Source organism: Limulus polyphemus, unplaced genomic scaffold, assembly GCF_000517525.1.
Source record: "Limulus polyphemus unplaced genomic scaffold, Limulus_polyphemus-2.1.2 Scaffold3537, whole genome shotgun sequence".
Classification (NCBI taxonomy): domain Eukaryota; kingdom Metazoa; phylum Arthropoda; class Merostomata; order Xiphosura; family Limulidae; genus Limulus; species Limulus polyphemus.
The window spans coordinates 80,504-107,521 of NW_013669147.1; the positions used below are offsets into that span (position 1 = coordinate 80,504).

Genomic DNA, 27,018 nt, shown 5'->3' on the forward strand with positions numbered 1-27,018 from the left:
TATATATATATATATATATATATATATATATATATATAACAGACACGCTTTATAGCTTTAAATTCAGTCTTGTTTGACACGTTGATTTATCTCTTAGTATGCAGAAATGAATGTGGTAACCACAACTATAAAGATGTCTCCTTATTGATGCTTGTCAGAAACAAGGACGATTTGAATAATTGACTTTACATGTGTTGTTGCAAAATTCCGTTTAGTGTATGTACTTTATGTTCTAATAAAATGACAGTTTTTGTTATCGGTGAAAATCATCAATAGTGTTCTGAAAAACAACAATTTTTCACACACAGAAATAACGTTTAGTTAAGCATCTTGCAGACAGGAGGAATATTTTATATTTTTGTTATGGTACATTTTCCTAGTTTTGAAATATAATGTAGGTATTTCAGTTTTCGTATGTTGAGTTGTATTGACGTGAACAATATCATATTTCCTCCTGTCACTTCAGGTTGAAATGAACCTTCTATTTTAAAAACAAATTTTCCAGTGTAAAAAAAAAAAAATGTTTACATTTTTATAACTTTGAAGTTATATCCTTAGGTCAGGCCTCGATAAATCCCGAGCGCCATGGCGACTAACAAAATTCATCTTTGAGAGTATTATTTTCTCCCATTTTATTCGTGTGGGTAGCTGTACCAAATATAACTCGAATCTAGAACGGTTCTGGACTCTTGGAAGTCTGGAACTGATTTCTATCCAACATGTTTAGTCTTATAAATTAAAGCTATTTATAGGTCCACCGTAAAGATTTATAGAGATGAAAATCGAGAGGTCAAAGGTCATGGTAACTTAATGCCATGTCACTTAGTCCATCCTTGACCTTTTTTTTTTTTTCGACTTTTATACCATGCGTTTTTGTTAGTTTTATGTCCAAGAAAATAAAATCATTGTAAAACACAACGTTGAAATGGAAACAAATTTATCTAGCGATATTTCGAGTAACTTCTCTTCCTTAGGCTTAATATGAATAACAACAATAACAAAAAGTGTTACGTCGGTATATTTTAAAATTCTCTTCATGGTATTCCATGCTTATTTTAAAAGTGAATAACATGTTTTTTGGTGGAATATTTTCACTTTATCATAAGGCAACAACGTGTAGTTACAAACTAAATTGTAACTTTGGCCTAAATTACGTAAACAGTCAACTTTGTTTATGTTACAGGATGTTTATAGGCTTTAGCAAATCCTAACCATACAATGTATTGTTACGACAGCGGGGGTCACGTGACGCTAGTAACACGTCATATTCTCGAAGGTTCCTGAAGCCTTGAGTGTTTACTAGATGTACGGTATTCTTGTATATAAGACTGCCAAGAAGTGACGGCAACAATGTAATTGAATTGCAGACAGAGATAAAGACTGACAGTTGGGTCGAGCGCGTGAGTCGTTCGTTGTGAATTATAGCGTTTGTTTAACTTGTAGCGTGACCGTGGAATTTAAGTGAATTCCAAAGTTGTATTGAGAAAGAATAAACTATTTTTATTTAGGAAAGGACTTGTGTCGCTAAAGTTTCATCGGAAAGAAATTATACGGGAAGTTAACTAACGACCAGAGACGTAACAGTATATTCCTGAGGTTACCTCCTTGATAGTGGCGTTATTTCACGTTTTTTTAAATTTATCTGCTTTTCTGTGAAGTTTTGCTAAGTTTTTAGTGTATTTTTCGTTTCGAAACTAATATCGGGAATTGTTTGTAAGAGATGCAAATATTGTGATTGGACAATATAAGTTGTTTTTACTCATCTCCAGTAACACTGGTTTACATCAAGGAGTGGCAGCAAGGCATTCGTACATTTACTAATCACTACGATTTCATTTTATTACGAGTTACAGCTTTCACAGTAAGGAAGAATATTTAGAACGTTTCGATCACTTGTGACAGGAACGTCGTATCTGTCCTAAAAATAATCTTTCTTATTGTAAAAAACTGTAATTCGCGATAAAATGAAACTTATATGATAAATAAGTAAACTTAAAACGAAACTATTAACCACAACGTTTTTTTTTAAAGATCCCAGACAGTTATAAGAATTTTCAAAATTTTTTAATTGTTATCCGTATGCACAACAATACAGACACATCGTGACATTCATCAGAATATAATGACAACAGCTACAGTAAGGCACTTATTCATATTGGTTGGAAGCATATATTCAAATATACACAAAGATATTCCAATTTAGGAGGTCATATGATCTTTTGTCCAATAGAACACTGAATGAGCACACGAAGACAGTATATCTTAAGTGCAACATAAATTAAGAATGTGACAAAACCTGTTGGTTATGAGAAAATCTTTTGACGTGAAATATGAATTACACTTGTGTGTTTTTTTTTAAATCATTAGAGCATAATATAAAAAGATTTAAGACATATCACTGACAAAGGCGTAAACCCACACCTCAAATATTTCTCTCTCTTTTTCCAGAATAGTTATGTCGTTGCCATTTTGATTATTATGGTCTATACACTCAAAACACTTTAATTTGATGTACTTTGGTTTCCGTTTCTTTTTCTGTGAATTAGGGCTTACGTAACGTAAATATAATGCACTTAGGTTTCTGTATCTTATTCTGAGAAAAAGGGAACACGTAAAACAAGATATGAAACTCTTAGGTTTCTGTATCTTATTCTGAGAAATAAGGCATACCTAAAGTAAATACAATTCACTTAGGTTTCTTGTTTCAGGGCCTGAGAAATAGCTTATATCTAACTTTAATATTTAAAGTAGACTGGTTTTCTCGTTCTGAGGAATTGAGCATATTCTTATGCCCCCAAAATTACAATACTACACAAAATGTCATAGGTTTCTTTAAAAAAAAACTGCCTGTTGTTCAAAGAAAACTTGATTTGGTTTAATGCAGCTTATGTAAAATTTTATAAGTCAAAATTCCAAGTAATTACAGTGATGTAAGCAACGATGAAAAGATAACATCATTCACACGTTTTGTCATTAAGAAGTAAACCAATATAGAACTATTGACACGTTTTGACGTTAAGAAGTGAACCAATATAAAACTATTGACACGTTTTGACGTTAAGAAGCGAACCAACATAGAACTATTGACACGTTTTGACGTTAAGAAGTGAACCAATATAGAACTATTGACACGTTTTGACGTTAAGAAGTGAACCAACATAGAACTATTGACACGTTTTAACGTTAAGAAGTGAACCAATATAAAACTATTGACACGTTTTGACGTTAAGAAGCGAACCAACATATAACTATTGACACGTTTTGTCATTAAGAAGTAAACCAATATAGAACTACTGACACGTTTTGACGTTAAGAAGTGAACCAATATAAAACTATTGACACGTTTTGACGCTAGGAAGCGAACCAACATAGAACTATTGTCACGTTTTGACGCTAGGAAGCGAACCAACATAGAACTATTGTCACGTTTTGACGCTAGGAAGCGAACCAACATAGAACTATTGACACGTTTTGACGCTAGGAAGCGAACCAACATAGAACTATTGACACGTTTTGATGCTAGGAAGCGAACCAACATAGAACTATTGACACGTTTTGACGCTAGGAAGCGAATCAACATAGAACTATTGACACGTTTTGATGTTAAGAAGCGAACCAATATATAACTATTGACACGTTTTGACGTTAAGAAGCGAACCAATATAGAACCATTGACACGTTTTGAGGTTAAGAAGTGAACCAATAAAGAACTATTGACACGTTTTGACGTTAAGAAGTGAACCAATAAAGAACTATTGACACGTTTTGACGTTAAGAAATGAACCAATGAAAATAGATTCCACGTCTATTTTTCTAAGACTTAATTTTAGAAATGTTATTAAATGTATATTAAGAACCAGCTGTCGACCACTGAAAAAAATGGCTTAAAAGAAACATTTTTATTGTAAAGATGTTCAAGACACTAATTATCTCAAAATAACTTTTGACCTTTTTATTTCACAGGAACTTGAAAAGAGAATTAATTTTACTCATTAAAGAAATTTCATTTCACCTTCTTCTTCAGACGATAACTTTTTCAGAAAAATACTAGTTTTTTCAAAATGTCACCGAATTTTAAAACATTTTTAATGAAATTAAGTCTTTGCCGTTTTTCTGTCTTTTTTGTGTGTGCTTTCCCGTCTGAAAAAAAGAACACTTAGCTATTATCACCATACTTTTGCTGTATAGTGAACGGCGTTTATACATATGGTAATGTTAGATATCTTCAATAGATGGCGCTAGTTATTACACCTTACATTATAAGCATTTAAAACGGAGGCTGTATCCTTTCTTCTGTTTTCTGACCATCACAGACGATAACTAGCAGTCACCTTGAATTAGATCAGTACTGATGAAGGCCTCTAAATACCTGAAGCTCCATACTGTTGGAGAGTTATACTTCAATCTGTTCCGGTTATTAAATCGCTTTGTTGTTATGAAAAGCTGCTCAACCTGAAAACGAATTTATTTTGTGTAAAATTGGAACTAGGAAATGAATAACATCCCCCACCAAAAACAAAACGCAATAACAGTCGTTTCATTTGTGATAATAATAATAATGATAAAACAAGATTGGCAATTTAATTAATTTTTTGAAATTTATGGTTTCAATTTGCTTAAGTTTGGCCAAGATAATTCCCGGCTTTTTATTTTTGTTTTATAGATATGTATTTAGAGAGTTTTGCAGGATATTTAGAAAGTTAGGTATTTTCGACCGCTAGATGACACTCGTAATGCACAGTAAGAAAATGATGTAATTCACACTGTTAGGTCGTTATCTTGAATTGTGATGCTGAAAACAATTTAGGTTTTGTTTTTCAGAAAGCTTACAAAAGGACTTTGGAAGAAACATGTTGATGTTATTGTTTAAATCTATAATGTACTTTTAGTCAAGAATAAAACCCTAGGGGTTCGGTAGTAGAATATTTAGCAGATATTCTAAAAACAAAAATTCTTACTCTTCTCCAAAGAAACTGGTATTTTTTTTTACTTGGTTCTTAAAAATGATTCGAACCAGGCCTAACAGAAATATAAAAAAAAAGTCTCATTCGCGCGCGTTGTTGGAAGTAAATCAAAATTTAGTGTTTAAGTAAATAATAGTTTTCCTGTTGGATTTCTTTCAACAAAGTTTATAGTCTGCGTCAAAAGACGTAAGTGGCTTGCGCTCTCGTGAAAGGTTAATCAAACCGAATTTAAAATTATTAGAAATATCTAATTGAACAACAACTAAGAATGACGATAAACGGAAGAACTACACTAGTACCATAAGTATCAACATAAACCTAAAAAAAAACACAAATAAATGTAAAATTCATATAAGTGGAACATGAAATACTGAGAAAATTACTAAATCTAACAAAATCATAATTGTTTATATTCATTTACTTATTATTTTTAAATAACAAGTAAAGAGAGCCATAATACGAAGTTTTATTAATTTAACTTAAAGATTCTATTATAGCAATTCTTAGTGTTTTTTCAAGGCAAAACCCTTTTTTTTATATATATAAAATCAACTAAAGTTTATAGAATACATAATTTTATCTGGTCTATGAAATATGATTTTGTTTTTAAATTTAACTGTTAATATATATATATATATATAATTCAATGATTCGGAGAAATTACCGTATTTGGATTTTTTTAAAACTCAAAGTACGTTAATTAAAACAAACATAAACACTAGAATACCATTGGAGTACACAGTTTATTGAGAAACATTAGTGTTTTCACTGTACATGCAATATCTTAGAGTTGTATCATTACAACACCCAAATACTTCACAAAATTTAGTGACCGAGCATAACACTAACAAAAACACTGCAGGATTACATACATGACGTCACTCCATTGAATATTGACTTCAACACAAAACTCACAACATTGCTATCCAATTTCGAAAACAAATTTGACACATAGATATTAACGGAGCCTTATACATATCTGTACAAGTTGTGGTTTGGGATATGCCGAGAAAGATACAGTGTTATTCTGTCGAATCTGTATTGATTTGATGTTATTTATAATAGAACAAATAAAAAAAACGCAAACATGCTTATTAGGAAACATTTATCTGGTTAGTTGCGTATGATATAAAAAACCTAATTATCAGAAAAGTGGTTTAAACGACTATACGGACATTTCCCTCCCCACATTTTTTTCGAGATGTCAGTAGACTCGGGATCACGAATAATAAAGAAGCTCGCCTAAAATAGTGGAGTGAATTATTATCTTGTAAACACGAGAGAAAAATCTCGGAAGTGGATGTCCTTAATACGTGGTTCGTAAGTAAGGCATGACATTATCTGGAGTTTTATATGAAAACGATGTTCAAATCATTCACAAAACTCAGTTAAATTAATTTGGCCATTATATGACACCGACTTGATCGAACACTGAAGATTCTTTTTTTAATTAAATCATTTTGATCTTACATTCAATGTCATATAAACCAATGACTTTAGTCCAACATGATTAAATTAAATTTAAATAGATAAAACATTTATTATCACCGTGTTGTTGTCACCAGATAGAAGAAGCTCGAGCGACACCTCTTTTGTATAACATTAGGGGAACGTTGATTTATATTAAACTGATTTAAATAAAATTTTATGACTTTTTTTTTAATCTATGTTAATATGAATTAATGTGAATTTATGAAATGTAGTACATTTTAGCTTAGTTACAGACGAAATGAAAAAAAAAAGAGTAATTTATTTCGTTAGTTATTTAAAGAGAGTTCAATTCTCTACACCTTGGCGCATAGTTTGGGGTCACTTCATCCATTTCCGAGTTCTTTTCCTTTCCGTATAAAAACAAAACCTCGTTCATCAGAAACAGTTTCTCGTGCTTTATATGTAAATGAATAAATACAAGTTATATTCCAGTGCTCAAATGTTGTTTTATTTACTATAACGTGCTGATTCTAACGTAAAGTTTAAGAGAAAGCAGTAATCTTGAGCTAAAACGAAAACATTTTCAAAAGCAACAAATTAAAGAAAAACAGAATGTCCAGCACAAAACTAAAAGCTACTTGGATGGGTTGTATAAATATTTGGTGACTATATACATTTCTCAGAATGACGAGTCTTACAAACTACGACGTTCTAACAACAATAATACTTAAAAGAATTCCGAAATTGTATGAAGTTAAGCACAATGGGCTATCTGTGTTCTGCCCACCACGGGTATCGAAATCCGGTTTCTAGCGTTGTAAGTCCGCAGACATACCGCTGTGCCACTGGGGGACACCGAAATTGTATGATGGTGGTGATTTTTACGAATAAAATATACTTCTGTGGTCAGTTGATTATTTATTGTTAAGTGCAAAGCTACACAACGAGCCATCTGTGATATGTGTACACTGCAGGGAATCGAATCCCGGGTTTTAGCATTATAAGCCCTTAAGCTTAACGCTTAGTCAGCAAGGGACTTGTAGTTAGTGGCAGGAAGTACGTTTATTAGTCAACTGTTATTAATCACAGTTTGAGCTGGAGATTTATTCCCATGTTTTTTACACCAACAGCTTGATTTTCCTAAGAAATAGTTCACGTGTTTATTCTGACACTCATTTTCCAAGTTGATGAGTGATTATTCCGCGGCATAATATAGTCATGTTAGGAGGCTCATTTAAAACGTTATGATTTCTCCGCGGCATAACATAGTCATGTTAGGAGGCTCTTTTAAAACGCTATGATTATTCCGCGGCATAACATAGTCATGTTAGGCGGCTCATTTAAAACGTCATGATTATTCCGCGGCATAACATAGTCATGTTAGGAGGCTCTTTTAAAACGCTATGATTATTCCGCGACATAACATAGTCATGTTAGGAGGCTCTTTTAAAACGCTATGATTTCTCCGCGGCATAACATAGTCATGTTAGGAGGCTCATCTAAAACGTTGTGATTATTCCGCGGCATAATATAGTCATGTTAGGAGGTTCATTTAAAACGTTAGTATTAAATAAAACAGTAACAGGTGGGAAGAAGCTATATTTTGTCTGATGGAAAAGAAACATCTCACACTGTAGAAAATGGGCATAACAACAAAAATACTGATATATATATAATTTTTTTCCTAAACAAGTAATGAATGACCTACGACCCCAAAGACGCAATTTTTTACCGCCATGTCTATCATATTGATAATAATTTGTACTGTATATATATACATAACAAATAATGTTAACTGAAATACTGCTAATTAAATGGTCTATGTTTTTTCCCGACCCTGTATTATTTGATTGTGCTTTTTAGTCTAATTTATTTATTTCTATTATGTGTTTATGAGTGAAGGAAAGGAATACGAGTGTTTCAAAACCAAAGAAAAACATTGTGTTTAATCAAAATCACGATACTGGTGTTCTAAGGCATTTCTAACAATATTAACCATGCCGTTAAGAAAGAGAATTTCTTTGTTTGTAAATAAGCACAAAGCTAGACAATGGGCTATCTGTGCTCTGCTCACCACGGGTATCGAAACCAGGATTTTAGCGTTGTAAGTTCGCAGACATACCGCTGTGCCACTGGGGGGCAAGACAGAGAGAGTGGTCAGAATTTGATAAAAGCAGAAATACGCGGAGTTTTTGTGTCAAATTGCATGTAAGTTCGCAGACATACCGCTGTGCCACTGGGGGGCAAGACAGAGAGAGTGGTCAGAATTTGATAAAAGCAGAAATACGCGGAGTTTTTTGTGTCAAATTACATGTAAGTTCGCAGACATACCGCTGTGCCACTGGGGGGCAAGACAGAGAGAGTGGTCAGAATTTGATAAAAGCAGAAATACGCGGAGTTTTTTGTGTCAAATTACATGTAAGTTCGCAGACATACCGCTGTGCCACTGGGGGGCAAGACAGAGAGAGTGGTCAGAATCTGATAAAAGCAGAAATACGCGGAGTTTTTTGTGTCAAATTACAAAACTCTCTTGATATTATCGTGTTGTAAAACTACGTAGAGAGGTCAGATAAAAGTCAGAGCAAACTTATTCTTCAAAGGAACACGCAAAACTTAAGTTTCTGCTAAGTTTAAAACTCTTAAAATTTTTTCAACTCTATCTTAGGGTCAACCGTTGTGCTGTTGACCCGATGAGAGCCATAAAACACAGTCTAAAACTTGTCAGTGGTTTTAAACTTAGACGAGAAACGAGTTGTGTGTGTGTGTGTCACTTGGGAATTTATACCCACGCTTTTCAATAAAACATTTCAAGATTAATCTTAAAGCGAACAAACAGAAAATTGATTTAATTATACGTGTTTGTTTCTCGTTGGTATGATTCCTTTATACCCCGCCGGTATAGAACTCTGCTGTGAAGGGGGGTAAAGGTTAATGAGTGTGGGTTAATAAATATGAAAAAAAGAAGTAAACGTCACGTGAAAAAGCTGACCAGTCCCAGTCTTGAGTTTTTATCTTTGTACCCTTTTTTTATGGAATTGTTTTCACGTTCGCCACACTCTTCCATGATGTTTGTTATTTGGGCTAATTACATGGTTTGTTATTTGGGCTAATTCCACAGTTTGTCATTTGGGCTAATTACATGGTTTGTTATTTGAGCTAATTACATGGTTTGTTATTTGGGCTAGTTACATGGTTTGCTATTTGGGCTAATTCCATGGTTTGTTATTTTGGCTAATTCCACGGTTTGTTATTTGGCCATGTAATTAGCCCAAATAACAAACCATGTAATTAGCTTTGCTATTTGAGCTAAATTAGCCTTTAACACCTCCACTGCATAATAATACATTTTACCTCTGATTGGTCAGCTTCTACAACAAACACTTTATGCTCACGTGACGTGCACTTCTATAAACTTTTACTCTTTTTTTATTTTTTTTAATCCTTAAGAAGACCAGACAACTATTCGAAAGAGCTCGAGCTTCTGGGCCTTTTTAAATTTACTTGTTTCACATTATTACTATTCCAAGATGCTCCATCACCACGACAACTACTTAATGGTTTAAAAACTGCCCCTTTTCAACTTCAAATCATGCTTTGAAAACGTGCAAATATACATCAACTCATGCAATGCAGGGTAGTAACTTCATGCATCAGGCCACGAGGATGTACAAACCACGCTAGTGCTTAACCTTTCAAGCCTTATTTTAACACATTAGCAACAATAACAAGCTTTAATAAGCAGCAACAATTCTACTGACATCTCGTGTAAATTAACACACTTAGTCACCTGTTAGTAGAACCAGAAGGCACGTGAGGGATCTGGACGCGACAATTTGCCTTACTTCCTAGGCTCGATCTTCCAAATGATTAGGGGTTTGATCCCTTATTTTCTTACTATCCATTTCCCAGCAGTGATGTAAGTGATGTAACTGACCTTTATAAAAAACAGCAAAACTCATGAACCTATATTAATAACCAAAATTATCACTGGTTCGGGAATTACCATAATCGAAATACAACAAACCATAGGATGATAATAACAAAACAATAGGCTTATTTATTATCACTTTTCTTCTAACACATTTATATTTAGTCCTTTCCATACAAATCAAAACTGTTTAATATGTAAGGCGGTGCATAACCTCACAAAATTTGGCAGGAAATGACGTTTGATGGATCTGTTTTTGTTTTGTTTCAGTTTTCAAAGATGGCGTCTTTCTTTATGCTTAGAGATATACAGTCATCAACATTAATATAAAACTCAACATCGTTAAGCTCAATTGGCTAGCCTTTCTGTGCCATCCGTGGGGATCGAACCTCTCATTATATTACAGATGGGTGGCATACCAAAGTACAGAAACACCCCCCCCCCCCCCGTATCCGAACTGCATAGGTCGTGAAACTTGGCGTTCTTGATAGGTGATAATAACTTCACGTTTCACTGCACGATATTGTTTCTGGAAAACCGGGTGAATTGTTTGGTTCAGTGAGCAACTGAAAGAAATCTAACTTTACGCACGTTTTATATTCAATCAGAATCAGCATCTTCAATATGACATTTGTAATTATTAAAATCCCACTTCAACGTTTATATAATTCACGTATATTACTGTCAATTTTTAGGAAAAGTCCCCATAACCAATAAATACGACGCTAAATGTCACACAAAAAAAACCACAAAAATGCTTTCTTTGTTAACGAACCTTTCTTACTTGGAGATAAATTATGAATAACAAGAGTATTAATGAGCATTGGTAAGGCAATATGATAAAAAATAACAAGTATTTTATCTGATATGTTCACTAAATCCTTCGTAAATTGTGTTTCAGCACACAAAAATCTAATTATCACGGGTTTTGTTTAGAACAATAACATTTATGTTCGTAGCTTGTGTTGTTGTTGGTTATTAAGCACAAAGCTACAAAAAAGTGTATATGCGCTCTGCCCACCACGGGTATCGAAACCTGGTTTCTACCTCTTGCTTGTGAACCATGAAAATATAACAGTTCTGTGTTGATAAAGATACAATGTCATTTTTTTCAAGAATATATATCGTAATATAAAAAAAATCAAGAGTGTAAGAGTCAGTCGGTGATGACGTGCATATATATATACTAGATGAAATAATGACCAATTGACCAGTGTAACGTATCTCCTGTGATTTGACTTATACACATTGTATTTTTCTGTTTATTCATGGCGTCTGCTTTTATTGTTAGTTTCTTTATCACATGTTTTTCTTATAATAATGATATATTAAGGTCAGCCATGGTGTTGCCTTTTCGTTATACGTTGCGTTGATATTTCTGAAGCGGCCTCTTTATATGTATGTGTCTTGTCACACGCTCAAATTGTATTTCATTCGTAAACAAATCCTTTCTTCTTACATGTGTGTGTGTGTGTAAGAGACAGAGATGAAGTTTGAAACTGCTCTAAATCTTTTTATTTATTTATGTAAGACTAGCGTAATTCCAGGTTGATCACTAGTATATTTGACTCTGCAGGAATAGTTGTACAGGAGCGTCATTTGGGTAGAAGGAGGAGGCGACAGGGGCGACCAACTCCCGAGCTCGAAAGGGGACCACAAATGACAGTATATGTGAGATATTTCTAGTCAGGTCGGATAAACAGATATACACAAATTACACTACATTGCAAGGCCCTCAGCTGAAGTGGGGGCCCACGAGAGGACATCCTTTTTTAAACCCCCCTCCAATTGTACAATGATGCTCCTGGAGCCATCCTCATCATCAACTTATGCAATCTCTAGTAATATCCGTGTTTATATTTTTCTTTTGCAAATCAACTAGTAATTAAAGATTTTTTTTCTGTCAGTCTGTTTCGTACTTTTCAGACTTATGTTCCAATGAGTGTTCGGAGTTAGCCACGTCTAATTGCACGAGGATGATTCGATCCGAATTGTAGGCTTATTACGTTATTAACTTGAACGTGTAAAACTGTTTAAAATATATGGGTGTTTCATCAATTTATTCATTTCTTCATGACAACTTTATTTTGAGTAGAGTAGGAACACATTTTACTACTAGCACAAGTTTGGTTTGCCTGTGCTCTGCCAACCACGGGTTTCGAAACCCGATTTTTAGCGTTCTAAGCCTGCAGATTTACAGCTGAGCCAACTGGAGCACTATATATGTTAAGATCAAAATGTTCTTAGCAGTTAAGAAAAATTATAACGTAAAGAAAGATATGACGAGTGTGTTAAATATTACAAAAAAGTAAACTTTTAAAAGTAAACTTTAACTACAGAATTGATGGTAGAATTTGGAAGGTAAGAATGTGTGTTACATTATATAAGTTCAGAAATATTATAAACGTCAGTAGTGCATGATTTTACGCTTCTACTGAGATGAGAGGAGGCTGAAGGTTTATTAAGTAAATGAATACAAAATGTATTTTGTGTTCAAGTCTAAAATGAGACTTATAAATGAAATGATATAATCTAAGTCTGTAATTGTTGAATATAAAAATATTGTGGATATTTCTCAACTATAATTAAGAGTGTACCGTTCATTGAATGATAAAATTAAGCTCGTGAGGTCAATGGGAGAGACCTGGTGAGGTTAAAAATGGTGAGATAATGTTTTTTTTTGTTTACGGTAGCTTACAAACCAAAGTTCTAACAAAGTTTATTGTATTACTAAATTTTTAATTGTCTCTCGCATTGCATTAGTTTTCAAAATTACGATGAGGTGCTCTGGTTCAAGAATAAACTGATAACACGCGTGGAGTAAACTCTGTTGATCAACTCAGTCTCGACAATCCTTCAAATCTATACACAGATCAGCTCAATTTCAATAAAAGTTCAAAACCAATAAAAAAACCAGGTTTCAAACTTTCAGGTTTCGTACACAGTATTAAAAAAGTGAAATAACTTTCAAGAATGTGTATATATATATATAACATAGCACCTTAGCATGAAGTCTTGCTTAGAAAATGGATATCTCAAAACAGAATTGTTAATTATTTATTCCTAATACACCAGTAGATTAGAACAAACATAAGCGTTTGTTGTCAATTCCAAAGGGAATATTACGCTTTATAGGACTCTGTTTATTAACACGCTGAAGGTTTCGGTGCAGTACGACATTTCTGGTCGGTTAAACTTCATCCACGTACAAGGAAGAAGTCGGCAAAGTAGTTACAAGATCCTTGAAAAACTTTACAAGTTTTTATTTTCAAAATACGAAACGATACGTTGCTTCAGGGCACTATTTAGTTTCGAACCCTAGACAACCTAGTAACAACGAAGAGTAAAGACTGAATGTCAGGTGATTTACGTTGCTGGCATTGAGACCCCCCCCCAAAAAAAAAATAAAAAAAAAGATTAGATACTAGACACGTTGGTTCACTGAGTGTGAGCATAGCCAAGGTATTCCTATTGCTTCTAAAACTTCTAGATATTGCTAGAAAACGTTTCTTAAAGATGATGGTCTTGAGTCAGGAGTCCACCGGGAACACGGGAAAACGTGCCATCTGGGGAACGAAGCAACTTAATTAATAAAAATATACCAGTGAAGGGACGCTGGTAAAGGATAATAATTATGATCTATATATTAATGTTCTAACAATTTATCAGATTAGAGGATAGTCTGCTAAATGTTGTGTATTTCAAGATAAAGCTAGGCCTATTTAAATAATGAGACACTAAAAATAAGATCTTATTTCAGATGTTAAAAACTTCATTAATAGTTTCACTAACAGTTGCATCCATAATAATCCCTCTTTATAAAATAGTCTAAATCTTTCACTAAAGCATGCTAGTGTAATTTATGAATAACTTAATGGTTAAAGATAACTTACCGAAAATTGCCAGTTACGAAGGATAAAAAATAAACTCTTGATATTCTTATAACATTCACTAAAATATCCCTGCAGTTATTAGACTGTTAATTCGTATGTCACTTACTACAATAGTCCTGTGCTGATTGGACTGTTAGAAACGTTGTACATTTGCTGTCATGTTAAACTTGTATTAAAGTTTTTCTTCATTACCCATTTAAGCCGTCTCCAGCCATTATTAGTCTCAAAGTGGGTTCCTCGTCATCGAATTATTATATTGTTAGATTCGTACGTCACTTACTACAATAGTCCTATGCTGATTGGACTGTTAGATTCGTACGTCACTTACTACAATAGTCCTATGCTGATTGGACTGTTAGATTCGTACGTCACTTACTACAATAGTCCTATGCTGATTGGACTGTTAGATTCGTACGTCACTTACTAGAAGATGTCTCTGCTGATTGGACTGTTAGATTCGTACGTCACTTACTAGAAGATTTCTCTGCTGATTGGACTGTTAGATTCGTACGTCACTTACTAGAAGATCTCTCTGCTGATTGGACTGTTAGATTCGTACGTCACTTACTAGAAGATTTTTCTGCTGATTGGACTGTTAGATTCGTACGCCACTTACTAGAAGAGCCCTCTGCTGATTGGACTGTTAGATTGATACGTCATTTAGTGGAACATTCGTGCAATTATTATATTGTTAGATTCGTATGTCATTTGTTTGCTGTTAAGCACAAAGCTACAAAATGGGCTATCTTTGCTCTGCCCACGTGAGTATCAAAACCTGGTTTTGAGCGTCTTAAGTCTTCAGTTTTACTACTAAGCCACTGGGGGTCAAATAAACGCGGAAAGTTGTGTTTTTTGGTGTGTGTGTTGTTGTTTTTTGCGCAAACCTACACAATGGGCTATCTGCGCTCTGGCCACCGCGTGGAATCGAACCCCAGACTTTAGCATTGTAAATCAGAAAACTTATCACTGACCCATCAGAAGACTAGACAGTAAGAATGATGCCTTACCCCTGTCTGTACTCTAGGCGAGACTTATAGATTATTAACAGTTTGACTATTTTGTTGATAGAAGGTGATAAAAACCCTTCAGAAGAAAGGTCCACCTTCAGAAAGTGCTCGGGTTATAGAGTCTTTATCACCTTGTATCACTTCTTGAACCTACGTGTTTTCCTGACGTCATAAATAAACTATTTTGTTGATAGAAGGTGATAAAAACCCTTCAGAAGAAAGGTCCACCTTCAGAAAGTGCTCGGGTTATAGAGTCTTTATCACCTTGTATCACTTCTTGAACCTACGTGTTTTCCTGACGTCATAAATAAACTATTTTGTTGAAAATCTTTCTCGGATAAAAACCTAGGTCAGAATCACCTTGAGAAAGAAAACATACGTAGTTATTCATGGCTTTGATTATAATGCCTTTTTTATTTTAACGAACGATGATAAGAGCATTTTGTGTGTTATAGATGTTAAATTTTCACGCTTTTTGATTTTCCCAAAAACAGTGATTATTTCGCGATATTTAATGAGATATAAAATGGTTGTTTTGTATATTTAATTTTACATATTTACAACTGAACGTCTCTATGGAACACAATTGTTCTTGTGGCACATTAAGAATAATAAGTTTAATTCAAGAATGTTTGGATTGGACAGATTGATATTTTCAAAACCACATTTGTACTTAAGGCCACATACCACTAAACCATACTTTGAACTGCTGACACCAGAGGGAAAGCGGCAGTCATGAGCACCCACCGTCCACTCTAAGGAATTAGCTGTCACTCTTATAACGCACCCACAGTTTGAATTGTGGGAAGTATTTTGTGGTATCGTACGCCTTCTAATCCTGCTCCGATTTGCAGAGTTCTATTATATGGCTAAGTCACACCCTCAACACAATGTTATAATATATATAATTAAATATATTTTCTGTTTCGCACGCTAACATAGTTTTTATTTCTCTCTCTCTCTCTTTCAACAAAACGACAGAATATTATTAGGATCGATTAACACTGTCCAGAAGAGAGAGAGAATTCTTAAAGTAGCTTCATTTAGGGACAAGTTCGATATGCTGATCCAGAATGACGGAAAGCATTTTAAAGAACCTGTGTAACAGTTTTTATAACATCTTATTCTACATCTAAACTTCCCAGGATAAAACTTATCATTCTCTATACTCCCCTGGCGAAACTTAGTTCCCCCCTAAGACAAGTAGTTTTGAAGAATAATTATTTTGAATTCTAATAGGACAACCTCGAGATTTCCAACAAAATATATAATATAAAGATGATATCTAGAGTACATTCTTACATGACTCAATAGATTTCTCATCTGCAATAGGTCCTCCAGTTGGTACATATCGTCTGGCCACGTGAATGTTCATGCCATTAGCACTGATGATCTCGTCTCGCCTAAATAGGGCCGAGATCTCCTCAAAGGTCTTATTTTTTGTTTCAGGAACTTTCTTGTATGTGAAGGTCCAGAAAATGGCAAGAAGAGCGGTAAATGGAAGGAAAGTGTAGTCGTTGAGACCTTGCTGTAAATATAAATTATTTGTTTTGGTTGATGGAAAGATCGTTATGGGAAAAATACCAGATTTATATACCCGATCAGAAAGTTCATCTGCCTCATTTCCAAGTTATCTTGAAGTCGTAATGTATATCTCAATTGTTTAGTTTTGATCATCTAATATAAACTTTGAAGTAAAACACTCATATCACGAGAAATGTCTAAACACACGTTTAGTTTTGATCATCTAATATAAACTTTGAAGTGAAACAATCATATCACAAGAAATGTCTAAACACATGTTTAGTTTTGATCATCTAATATAAACTTTAAAGGAAAACAATCATATCACAAGAAATGTCTAAACACACGTTTAGTTTTGATCATCTAATATAACCTTTGAAGTGAAACAATCATATCACAAGAAATGTCTAAACACACGTTTAGTTTTGATCATCTAATATAATCTTTAAAGGAAAACAATCATATCACAAGAAATGTCTAAACACATGTTTAGTTTTGATCATCTAATATAAACTTTAAAGGAAAACAATCATATCACAAGAAATGTCTAAACATCGTTTAGTTTTGATCATCTAATATAAACTTTGAAGTGAAACAATCATATTACAAGAAATGTCTAAACACACGTTTAGTTTTGATCACCTAATATAACCTTTGAAGTAAAACAATCATATCACAAGAAATGTCTAAACACACGTTTAGTTTTGATCACCAAATGACACCTTTAAAGTTAAACAGTCACATCACAGTTTTTTTATGAACGCTTAACAATAGTCTAAATGACGTGTTTGAACTGATAGGCTAGAAGGAGAACAGCTACGTATTTAGTGTTTAAACTGATAGGCCAGAAGGAGAACAGCTACGTATTTAGTATTTGAACTGACAGGCTAGAAGGAGAACAGCTACGTATTTAGTGTTTGAACTGATAGGCTAGAAGGAGAACAGCTACGTATTTAGTGTTTGAACTGATAGGCTAGAAGGAGGACAGCTATGTATTTAGTGTTTGAACTAATAGGCCAGAAGGAGGGCAGCTAGTCAACAGCACTAATCGCCAACTCTTGGGCTACTGTTATCTGAATAGATAGTGGGACTTAATATCACTCTTATGGAGCACCTTCAACACCAAAGTACAGAGTGTGTTTTACCAGCAACAGGACGCGAAACATAAACTCTAATATTTATAGTCCAGACACACTAATCACTCGACCTCGTCCAGCTTTAAGTGACAAACGGTGACAATAGTGATGAAATTCTGATCTCTTTGAAGCTGCTATGTATACTGTTTAGGGTTAAAGAGACTTGACCACTTTGATATCCTAAAGTGAACACTATCCTGTACAAACATTCCTTGACTGTTTTGATGTCATAATGTGGACACTACCCTGTACAAAAGAGGTTTGACTGTTTTGATGTCATAATGTGGACACTACCCTGTACAAAAGATCCTTGACTGTTTTGATGTCATAATGCGGACACTACCCTGTACAAAAGAGGTTTGGCTACTTTGATATCCTAAAGTGGACACTATCCTGTACAAAATATCCTTGACTGTTTTGATGTCATAATGTGGCCACTACCCTGTACAAAAGATGTTTGACTGCTTTGATATTCTAAGGTGGACACTACCCTGAACAAAAGAAGCTTCACTGCTTTGATATCCTACTGTTGACATTACCCTGGTAAAAGAAGTTTGACTTCTTTGATATCATAATGTGGACACTACCCTGTACAAAAGAGGTTTGACTGTTTTGATGTCATAATGTGGACACTATCCTGTACAAAAGATCCTTGATATAATAATAATATGTTAAAGAGGCTTGACTGCTTTGATATCCTAACGTAGATAATACCCTGAACAATTATGCCAGAAATTAGTTTCTCTTTTATTGTAGAAAACGATTAATTTTGAGTATGAATCCATGACGTCCTACTAGTTCTGAATTTATGCACCAGAGGACTCCAGTAGCTCATTTTGTACCATAAGCACAACAGCAGCAAAAAAACAGAGGCACAGATTCGATAAAACAGTTACATGCCTGCATCATACGAAATATCAATCCAACTACAAAGTTGGCAAGCCAGTTAACTAAAACAGTTACATGCCTGCATCATAGGAAATATCAATCCAACTACAAAGTTGGCAAGCCAGTTAACTAAAACAGTTACATGCCTGCATCATAGGAAATATCAATCCAACTACAAAGTTGGCAAGCCAGTTAACTAAAACAGTTAAACTCATTGATGCTGGCCTCGGACCCTGGGAAAACAGCTCCGCTGTGATCATCCATGGTATGGACCCTAAAAGACAGTAAAAAAACCTACAGTGAGGTGGTACCCTTTATAATATAATGCACCACAGTTAGCTGGTATCCTTTACAATATATCACACCACAGTAAGCTAGTACCTTTTATAATATAACACAGCACAGTTAGCTGGTACCCTTTACAATATATCACACCACAGTAAGCTAGTACCCTTTATAATATAACACACCACAGTTAGCTGGTACCCTTTATAATATAACGCACCACAGTTAGCTGGTATCCTTTACAATATATCACACCACAGTAAGCTAGTACCCTTTATAATATAACACACCACAGTTAGCTGGTACCCTTTACAATATAACACACCACAGTGAGGAGGCACACTTTACAATATAACACCACAGTGAAGCGGTACCCTTTACAGTATAACACACTACAGTTAGCTAGTACCCTTTACAATATAACACTACAGTTAGCCAGTACCCTTTACAATATATCACACCACAGTAAGCTGGTACCAGTTACAATATAACACCACAGTTAGCTGGTACCCTTTACAATATAACACACCACAGTCAGCTGGTACCAGTTACAATATACTACTAAAAAGGTAACATAAGGTTCTGTTACGTGAGAATTAATATACGTTTAGATTAGGTATACATGTCATGGACTCGGTCGTCTCTCGAGAACCTTTAATGAATTACCTGGAAATTCATTACTTCTTTGTCAAATGTCGTTAATATTTCCTGTATTCAAAGCATTATATATTCGAGGATACTGCTTCGAAAAAAAAACATATTTTTACAACTTAAAATGTGTATGTTTTCAAATTTGTATATTAGTATCGAATCAAAAGTCTTATCCACACAAAATACAAATAGAGCAATGGAAATATAATTTTGATGTATTATTATTATTTTTCTAAATGTTACGTTTAATTTTTTGTTGTAGTTTAATGTTCTAGTCAGTGTGTAACAAAAGGTACTGGTGATTATCTTATTTAAACCAATTTTTGAAATGATTTATTTGAAGTCAAACAGAAAATGATATATATATATAGTATTGGTAGAGCTATAACTTACATAGTAAGTTGCTATATTAGCTATGAAATTTCGTAATAAGTGCTAAAGGAGCTCTGACTTTCACATTATTGTGCTACAGTAGTATAACCTTCCAATAAGAAGTATCAAAGGAGCTACAAGGTTTCATAATACAGTAATACAAGTGTTATAACGTTCCATAATACAGTAAATACAGGATCTATAATACTTCACAATACATTTATTTCCTTCTGATAACAATGCATTGGTTTAATTAAAGCAGAGTTTCTATATCTATTGGAAATACAATTTTAGGCCTGTGTTCCATAGGAAAGTTGAGATACTTGCAGGAATGCATTTATATTATAGAGTTAATAATTAATATAAAGAAATAGAATGGCTAGACGATTTACGGTAAATCCAGTAATTCTAAATAGCTATGTAAATAAGAGTTTCTCACCTGGACCAATTGCAAAGAAGACAACATAACCAAGTGTACTGACAACGCTGAGATACGTCACCCAGTGGTATAAAAACTGCAAAAAAAAATATATATATATAAAAAAAGGTTATAAAAAGAATTACAAACACTTATATTTTTCTTCCTAAAACCCACTAACACAAGTATGATAAAATATTCTTACATTTTATAGACAAATATAGTAATTATATAGAAAGTTTTAATGCTACAAAAAGTATTGAAACAAGAAAGTCAATGCTACAACAGCTAAAAAAATTATCTGTACTTTGGCAACTCACTGTAATTATATTAGTCTGAGCCAAAGTAGGGATAATTAAAAATATTTTTAAGTAACTCAGTTTTTGTAGTTGTTTTAATGCTGTTTACTATTGTTTTAATACTGAGTTTACTACTGTTATAATACTGAGTTTACTATTGTTATAATACTGAGTTTACTATTGTTATAATACTGTGTTTACTATTGTTATAATACTATGTTTACTACTGTTACAATACTGTGTTTACTATTGTTATAATACTGAGTTTACTGTTGTTATAATACTAAGTTTACTATTGTTATAATACTGAGTTTACTATTGTTATAATACTGAGTTTACTATTGTTATAATACTAAGTTTACTATTGTTATAATACTGAGTTTACTATTGTTATAATACTAAGTTTACTATTGTTATAATACTAAGTTTACTATTGTTATAATACTGAGTATAGTATTGTTATAGCTACTTTGCTATACTATGTTTAGTGTAATAGTAGTATACCTTTACAAGTAAGGAAATGGTGATGAAGATACTGAAGATGAACATGCCACCTAGTCCATATAAATGTAGAGTTCGTCTTCCTGACCGGTCCATGAGTGGTATAGAAACGAGTGTCATTATGACCATCACGGACCCCACACCAATAGTGGAATATCTGGATGCTTCTTCTGAGAGTCCTGCTGACATGAAAAGGCCCGTGGAATAATAGAAAACCTAAGAAAACGTTTCCATTAGCCAGAGAAGGAACTTAAGTTTCATGCACATGTTACTTTGATGTTTACCTATCAACTAATTTTACATTCATGAACTGAACTGATGGAAGTAAGAACTGAATTAAAACAAGGAAGAACTAGTCTCAGTCCAAGGTTACATAACCTAAAAATACATTATAATATTTATCAACATTATATAACTTTTAAGATATTATAATTTCCAAGCTTAGAATCAATCAACATGCGTAACGATTTCTGCGCATCGAGAACAACAATGTGTGAAATAAAGTGTCTTGATTACGTAACTTCTACGGCCGAGTGGGAGGAGCAGTGGTTCTCAAAGTGTGGTTCGCGGGCTGGTTCGAGTCACTGACGCGCAAAGCCACGGCCGAGGCCATACGAGAGTCCGGAACACGTGGGATAGGACCAGTAGGTGGTTCGCGCGGTCTTTTGCCCTAACGAAAAAATTTGAGAACCGTTGATATAGAACTTATAGGTAATATTTATTTAGCAAATTTTTACTTACAGCGTTTATTCCTGATAGTTGCTGAGAAAGATGCATGACAATACCGATGATTAGCGGTAGTTGGAGTGTCTTGTTCTGCACTAATTCCATCATCGTGATCTACAGAGAAAAGAGATTTAATAAATAACATCTTTATATAGTTAGCGGTAGTTGGAGTGTTTTATTCTACGCTAATTCCATCATTGTGATCTACATAGATTTAATAAATAACATATTTATATAGTTAGCGGTAGTTGGAGTGTTTTATTCTACGCTAATTCCATCATTGTGATCTACAGAGATTTAATAAATAACATCTTTATATAGTTAGCGGTAGTTGGAGTGTTTTATTCTACACTAATTACATCATCGTGATCTACAGAGAAAGAGAGTTAATAAATAAAATCTTTATATAGTTAGCGGTAGTTGGAGTGTTTTATTCTACGCTAATTCCTTCATTGTGATCTACATAGATTTAATAAATAACATCTTTATATAGTTAGCGGTAGTTGGAGTGTCTTGTTCTGCACTAATTCCATCATCGTGACCTACAGAGAAAGAGATTTAATAAATAACATCTTTATATAGTTAGCGGTAGTTGGAGTGTTTTATTCTACACCAATTCCATCATCGTGATCTACAGAGATTTAATAAATAATATCTTTATATAGTTAGCGGTAGCTGGAGTGTTTTATTCTACCCCAATTCCATCATCGTGATCTACAGAGATTTAATAAATAATATCTTTATATAGTTAGCGGTAGCTGGAGTGTTTTATTCTACACCAATTCCATCATTGTAATCTTCGGAGAAAGAGATTTTCTAAATAATATCTTTGTGTAGTTAAGGTTAGTTTATTTTTTATTTTTCAATTAGCAAAAATTATAAGAGTCGAAAACACTTTATACAATTACTTGACACACTCGAACAATTAGAGTTGCAGTGCTCTGAAGATTTGTAAAACCAATATACTGTTTTGTAAGTTTACAAACCAATTAAAAGATCCGTTTTCTTTGACACCAGTTTGTATTTAAACCTATTAGCAATGTTTAAGATAAAACATCAAGTCCAGTTTTATATGCTCTCAAGTTATTTAGTTTACAGTAGAACATTTTCTCTCCAGAGTTCACAGGAATGTTTGTTGGATGTAAAAATATAACCCATTCACACCAATAAACACGTTTTTTCACGGTTACGTTAATGACGGAGAATGTCACCAAGTAAAATTTCTTCATAAAATGTTTTGAAAGTGAAACCAAACTTACCCTAACTTCATGCTGATTAGCTCTTTCTTCTGCTTTCATTTCGTCTATATCTTCTTCAACATTACTCGAATATCGTAAACGCTTTAAACCTGTCGTAATTTGGACAAAATTTTTAATTGTGAAATAACGACGCACGGTAATATTAATAATTTCCTACATTCAGAAGATAATCCATTTTAAACTCCGTGCTACTTTTACCAGTCAGATTAATATTATTAAATGTTAACAATAATGTCATAACTAAAGAGCATTAATAAAGAAAATAGAAAGTAAACATCAACGTTTCAATTACTCATTTTATCGTTAAAATAAAATATCTAATACTATAAAATACAGTGTGCATCTGCCTGTTTCTCGGTCACGCAATGATGTCATAGCAACTTATTACGTAATTTTAGTAGTTTGGCTTCCTCTCAATTAGAAGCTAGTAGTCTACGATCGAAGGAAAACTAAAGTTATACTTAGACTAACGTGTACAAAAAGTTGCACCTTTTTCGCAATTTGAAAACATATCTTTGTTAACTCGTCGAGTTACGCCAGAAAGAACCTAAATATAGACATTTTGTACAACATATTAACAGCTTATCAAAGTTTTTATAAAGGTCCGGCGTTAGGTCGTAGAATAATATTAGAAGATTATTTATTGATAGTATTAAGTACGGTTAGGTTTAGCCGTAACTGAACTAAAGCATAAAATGTACACAAGTTACAGTTAATTTATCTCTTTATCGAATATAGGCCTTACTTGATAAAGGCTTAACTAATGTTAGGCCTAAGACAAGTGGACTTTTAGATTTCGGTGTCTGCGATTAGAATTATTTTGTATTATTCTAGAAACCATGTATTTAAAGAAGTACTGTTGATATAAATATACTAGTTTGGTCGCAAATGTTTTGCGGGTCTCTGCTAGTGAATAATAAAACAAAATTCATACTTTCTCTAGCAAGAGATTCTTCTTGTTTATAAATGAGCAAGTATCGAGGACTTTCAGGACAAAGTGGCAGCAAACACAGCTGTAGAATGGCCGGAATGATTGCTATCGCTGTAAAAAATGTTAAATTATAGTTTAATACGTACACATATAAAAACTTTAGGGAACATATTAGTTTGTTCAGAAAAATAAACATAAGGTAGTTTTGGGATTATTGATTTGAAGTATTAGAAATTACTTGAACGAAAAAATCAAAATTAACTTTGATATATTTTATCAGCTTGAAAACAATATTAAAATAATGAGGTACAACTGTATAACTAGGATAATAACCTGAAGAGAATGAGGTACAATTCTACAACTGAAATAATAACCTGAAGATTACGAGGTACAATTCTACGACTGAAATAATAACCTGAAGATAATGAGGTACACTTCTACAATTGAAATAATAACCTGAAAATAATGAGGTACAGTTCTACAACTGAGATAATAACCTGAAGATAATGAGGTACAGTTCTACAACTGAAATAATAACCTGAAGATAATGAGGTACAGTTCTACAACTGAAATAATAACCTGAAGATAATGAGATAGAGTTCTACAACTGAAATAATAACCTGAAGATAATGTGGTACAATACTACAACTGAAATAATAACCTGAAGATAATGAGGTACAGTTCTACAACTGAAATAATAACCTGAAGATAATGAGGTACAGTTCTACAGTTGAAATAATAACCTGAAGATAATGAGGTACACTTCTACAACTCAAGATAATGAGGTACAGTTCTACAACTGAAATAATAACCTGAAGATAATGAGATAGAGTTCTACAACTGAAATAATAACCTGAAGATAATGAGGTACAGTCTACAACTGAAATAATAACCTAAAGATAATGAGGTACATTTCTACAACTGAAGATAATGAGGTACAGTTCTACAACTGAAATAATAACCTGAAGATAATGAGGTACAGTTCTACAACTGAAATAATAACCTAAAGATAATGAGGTACAGTTCTACAACTGAAATAATAACCTGAAGATAATGTGGTACAGTTCTACAACTGAAATAATAACCTGAAGATAATGAGGTACAACTGCACACTGAAATCACTAAATCACCCATAACTATTTGTCTTTCACCACATCATCAACAAATTCTTGATGCTCATTAATGCCACCATAAATATTATATTAATATTACAAAAGTTTTGCCTATTTATTTTAAGCATGAAAGGTCAAGGTCATTGAATTTTTTTAGAGGTGATTAAGTTCGGCGTATTAATACTGAAGACAAAATTTTCACCATCTGTTTCGCTTATTTCTTAACAATGACCTTCCGCCGATACTTCCATGTGATCAAGCTTCCACGGAGAATAACCACGTCAGGGTTTTCCCTCCTGCTCGTGCTGTGCAGACTTAAGGATATCAAAGAGACCAGAATCCATTGAAGCTACTACATCTTGATACTTAACAGGTTTATGGTAGAATAATGGAACTGCTGTGATTCTACTTTCTTCAGCCACCTATCTTACGTTTTCATCAACTCCAAATCCTCGTTTATTTTCTCGTTAATGATACCAAGAGATATTCCTAGATGTTTTTTTTGGGGTTGCAAGGTTCTCTTCAGATCAGACAGTTGCCCTTCTGGTTGATTTGGGGATGTGGATTTGGATCCCAATTGCTATTCTAAACGTTCTACTTTATGAATTTTTCTGTTTCCACAAAGAACTCTGAAAATTTCGTTCCTAGAAAATGTTTCATTTGATCTTACATCATTTAACGGTCTTGCTTTGTTAGTATTTTCTTCAGAAAAACTATCACCCCACCTCTCCTGCCACGGATCCAATATTGGAGTTATTAACAAGTGCAGTCAGTGTTATATATATATATATAAGCCAAAAGCCTTTCTATCACGTGATCGTAGTTCGAGAACCATTCCAACATTCACAAAGAAACGGAAGTTAAGTTACAAGGCTTACCACAAAGTGTAAATCGCTCTTTATAGTTAGTTTCAATAAATAATCTTACTGTTAAATAAAACGTTAAAATACTGTGAAAAACTCAACTGTCAAATAGAAACTCCCATTAACCATTTATCGGGAGAAACGACTGTATGCTCCATTTTTTAGACATTAATCTAAATAGTCCAGAACCAGCAGTCTAAAGAGTCCAGAACCAGTACAAAGACGAAAACTTATTTCTTGCTACAACATCAAAAATGGTCGTCAAAGTTGATCTGTTTTAACAAGGGTCAATTGTTAATTTCCTTGTAAACCTGGTCAGAAACTTGGATATTCCAGAGCAAACAATAATTAAAAAAACAACAACAACATCTGAATAAGGATAATAACAAACAAAAAACACAAGTGACCTTTACAAAATGTTTTAGCAAAGGAAACAATGGATGGGCTTGAATAGCATCTAAGTCATCATCCAAAACTACAATAACCTTTTTCTTGAAGAAACAGGAGGAGAAAACTTTCTTCTTTTCATTTCTAGTTTTCCTTTTTGAAAACTCTCTTTGCCCTTTTTTCTGTGGTAACTGTCTTTCAGTGGATATCCCATTATGGTCACATATATATCATCTACCCTAATTGTGCTTCAATCACATTTTCACTAAGTAATAGAAAGCATAAAATCGTGCTCTAATGTTTACCTAGTGTTCTACACTCGTTTTGTACCCTATACAACAGGCACAAAAAAGCAACTGATTTTTGTTAGAAAATGGAAGATATTGGTTTAAAAAAGGGGCAACAAATGTTGATTAGATCCCCATTAGACAAAAAAAAAAAAA

The 27,018-nt window shown here is 33.5% G+C and overlaps 2 protein-coding genes across 4 annotated transcripts in view; one reads left to right on the forward strand and one right to left on the reverse strand.

Moving 5' to 3' along the window:
- Positions 1-261, forward strand: part of LOC106469543 (protein starmaker-like) — a 26,229-nt gene extending 25,968 nt beyond the window's left edge. For 2 of the 3 annotated variants that reach the window (XM_013930041.2, XM_022398083.1), the window contains exon 12: positions 24-261. The gene's annotated coding sequence lies outside the window, so the exon portion shown is untranslated. The remainder of the gene's footprint in view (positions 1-23) is intronic. The other variant, XM_022398081.1, reaches the window with a different exon arrangement.
- Positions 262-2,109: 1,848 nt separating this feature from the next.
- Positions 2,110-27,018, reverse strand: part of LOC106469542 (glucose transporter type 1-like) — a 33,003-nt gene continuing 8,094 nt past the window's right edge. The window contains exons 5-13 of the mRNA XM_013930039.2: positions 24,217-24,324; positions 23,283-23,371; positions 22,039-22,137; positions 21,301-21,513; positions 20,519-20,594; positions 18,914-19,045; positions 16,526-16,747; positions 10,183-10,329; positions 2,110-4,452 (exon numbers count right to left, since the gene is read on the reverse strand). Coding sequence (XP_013785493.2) covers positions 10,241-10,329; positions 16,526-16,747; positions 18,914-19,045; positions 20,519-20,594; positions 21,301-21,513; positions 22,039-22,137; positions 23,283-23,371; positions 24,217-24,324 — 1,028 coding nt within the window. The 3' untranslated portion in view covers positions 2,110-4,452; positions 10,183-10,240. The remainder of the gene's footprint in view (positions 4,453-10,182; positions 10,330-16,525; positions 16,748-18,913; positions 19,046-20,518; positions 20,595-21,300; positions 21,514-22,038; positions 22,138-23,282; positions 23,372-24,216; positions 24,325-27,018) is intronic.